The sequence below is a fragment of the Dendrobium catenatum genome, unplaced genomic scaffold, assembly GCF_001605985.2.
Source record: "Dendrobium catenatum unplaced genomic scaffold, ASM160598v2 fragScaff_scaffold_621, whole genome shotgun sequence".
Classification (NCBI taxonomy): domain Eukaryota; kingdom Viridiplantae; phylum Streptophyta; class Magnoliopsida; order Asparagales; family Orchidaceae; genus Dendrobium; species Dendrobium catenatum.
The window spans coordinates 22,685,220-22,687,846 of record NW_021319083.1 but is presented as its reverse complement, the minus strand read 5'-3'; the positions used below and the strand labels follow the sequence as shown (position 1 = coordinate 22,687,846).

General features: G+C 34.6%; 1 protein-coding gene across 1 annotated transcript in view; it reads left to right on the top strand.

Annotated features, from left to right (window-relative positions):
- Nucleotides 1-285: 285 nt before the first annotated feature.
- The window catches only part of LOC110092372 (carotenoid cleavage dioxygenase 8 homolog B, chloroplastic), a 6,361-nt gene continuing 4,019 nt past the window's right edge, over nucleotides 286-2,627 (top strand). The window contains 2 exon segments of the mRNA XM_028695017.1: nucleotides 286-510; nucleotides 2,075-2,624. Coding sequence (XP_028550850.1) covers nucleotides 286-510; nucleotides 2,075-2,624 — 775 coding nt within the window.

The following is a 2,627-nucleotide window of genomic DNA, read 5'->3' as shown; positions in this document are numbered from 1 at the left end:
AAAGCAAATCCAATAACTCTCATAGTCATCCTAAAATATTCTTAGACAGTTTTTTTTTTTCAAGTTTAATAGACTAGTGAATAAATAAATAATAGACAATAATATGAAAAAATAAATAATAATCAATTCGCTTACCTAAAGTTAATTAATTACCAAAAAAAAAATTAAATTGTGTTTTTATAAAGAATATATTATTGCAGACAAACCTCTCTATAAATATGCACTCCCCATCTCCTCCATCCTCACTCACCACCACTAGAAGAAAACCTGTAGCCATAAGCAGCCATGGCCACCTTACTGATCAACTGTAATACTGCTTTAATGGCGTCCAGAGCTAAACCAAAGAAAGGACACAGCTCGGTTCGTGCCGCGACGGATAAGCTGAGCAAAGCTGTAACTGTGGAGAAAACTGAGTTTCGAAAAGCAGGGAAGCTGGCAGCTTGGACGAGCATAAGGCAGGAAAGGTGGGAGGGAGAGCTCCAACTACAGGGAGAAATCCCTCTCTGGCTGGTATTATAATTCTCCAGTAGAGAAAACAATAGTTACTTAGGCTTCCAATTAATAGGTCTTGAGTTAGAGTCTTTGTGTATGCTTTGTGTGCATGAATTTGCCTTAAATAACCTAAATGTCCGAAAAAAAAAAAATCATATTTCTATTTTTACTTTGTTTTTTATTTGAAAATTAAATCACGATATTTGAGGAATTTTTAGAAGATTTTGCTGTAATTAGTTAAGTTTTATTTTTAATTAATCGTTTTTAGAACTTTTTTGTCACTAGCTACAAGTTATTTGAGTGAAAGATTTTACAGTATAAAGTTTTAAACAAACATTCATTAAGTTTTTTTTTTCTTTTTTTAACAATGTAATATTAATAAATTCAGTTCTTTTTTCAACAAAAATTTAATGTCTCGCAACATAAAATTTTGAATTATTCATAAATCTTAATTTTATAAATTTGTGTTTTATGATTTTACCTTTTTTAACAAAGGATGATTAATTATTTATTTCTACTAATTTAGACTATTAGAAGTAAGCAGTATAAAAAGACTAATGAGGAAATTTATTAGTCAAGCCTTCCTATTAAAACGATATTATAAAAAACAATTAAAGATAAGTTTTAAAAAATAAACAATAATGCTATGATAGAAATTCTCAATTATTAATTATTATTATTTTTAATGTGTTGAGCCGGAAAGAAAAAAAAAAAGAGATAAAATATAATGTTTTCATTTATTATGATTGCAACTAAGTTTATAATTTAAATAAGTTTGTCCATTTAGGATAAGGATTTTTTGATAATTGTTTTGAGGCATTTTTTATTATATTTTATTTTGAAGAAAGCAACCTTATTTTATTTTTCTGTAATTTTTTGTTATTAAAAAAAATTGTGATTAGAAGTTATTTAAATTTATACTAATAATTTATAAATATAAAGTTTTTAATATTCATAACAATTTTTTGCTACTTTCAATAAATTTTCAAAATAAAGAATTGCTATTGAAAATAGTAAGAAAATTGATCAAAATGAAAACTAAGTTAATTGTATTCATACTTTGCTTTATTTATTTGCATAGATAAATTTACTATTGAAGCTTCGTTTGAAATAGCTTTTGTACTATTAAACTCTTTAGAGTTTAAACCTAATTTTTATCTGGGCACTATTTTTTCATTGCCTTCAATATTTTTGTGCTAGAAAGCTGCTTTTTATAACAACTTTTAAAAAGATTATTTCATTTATGATAGCATTTTTACAGTTTATTAGTGCTGATTTTTTGTACAAAATATTAAATTTTTATACTAAAAACCGTTTAAATGAAATCTTAATTATAAAACTTATAAGAAGCTGAAGCCGTCCTAAACGGGGCGAATTATTGCGTCCGGTCACCGGATGTCCGGACATCCAATCCGGTGACGCCACGTCACTCAAATACACTGGGTACCGGTGTATTTTGATGACGTGGAGACATCAGATTGATATCCCGACGAATTCGGACACCGAACGTAATAATTTGCCCCTAAACGGACCTAACATAAAAAAAAGGCTTTGAAATAAATTATATTTCTATGCAATCCAGAATGGCACATACCTAAGGAACGGGCCGGGCCTATGGCACATCGCCGACTACTATTTCCGCCACCTTTTCGACGGCTACGCCACCCTCGTCCGCCTCCACTTCCACCACGGCCGGCTAGTCGCCAGCCACCGCCAAATCGAATCGGAAGCCTACAAAGCCGCCAAGAAGAACAACCGCCTCTGCTACCGCGAGTTCTCCGAGGCCCCAAAGCCCGACGGGTTCTTCTCCTACGTGGGCGGGCTGGCCCAACTCTTTTCCGGCGCTTCACTAACCGATAATGCCAATACTGGGATCGTACGGCTTGGAGACGGCCGCGTCGTGTGCCTAACGGAGACGGTGAAGGGTTCCATCCAGATAGATCCGGAGACGTTGGGTACTATTGGGAGGTTTGTGTATACGGACGGGCTGGGCGGGCTCATCCACTCGGCCCACCCGATGGTGACGGAGACGGAGTTGGTGACGTTGTTGCCGGATTTGGTGCGAGCGGGGTATACGGTGGTGAGGATGGAAGCGGGGACAAATGAGCGGAGGGTGGTTGGGCGGGTCGACTGCA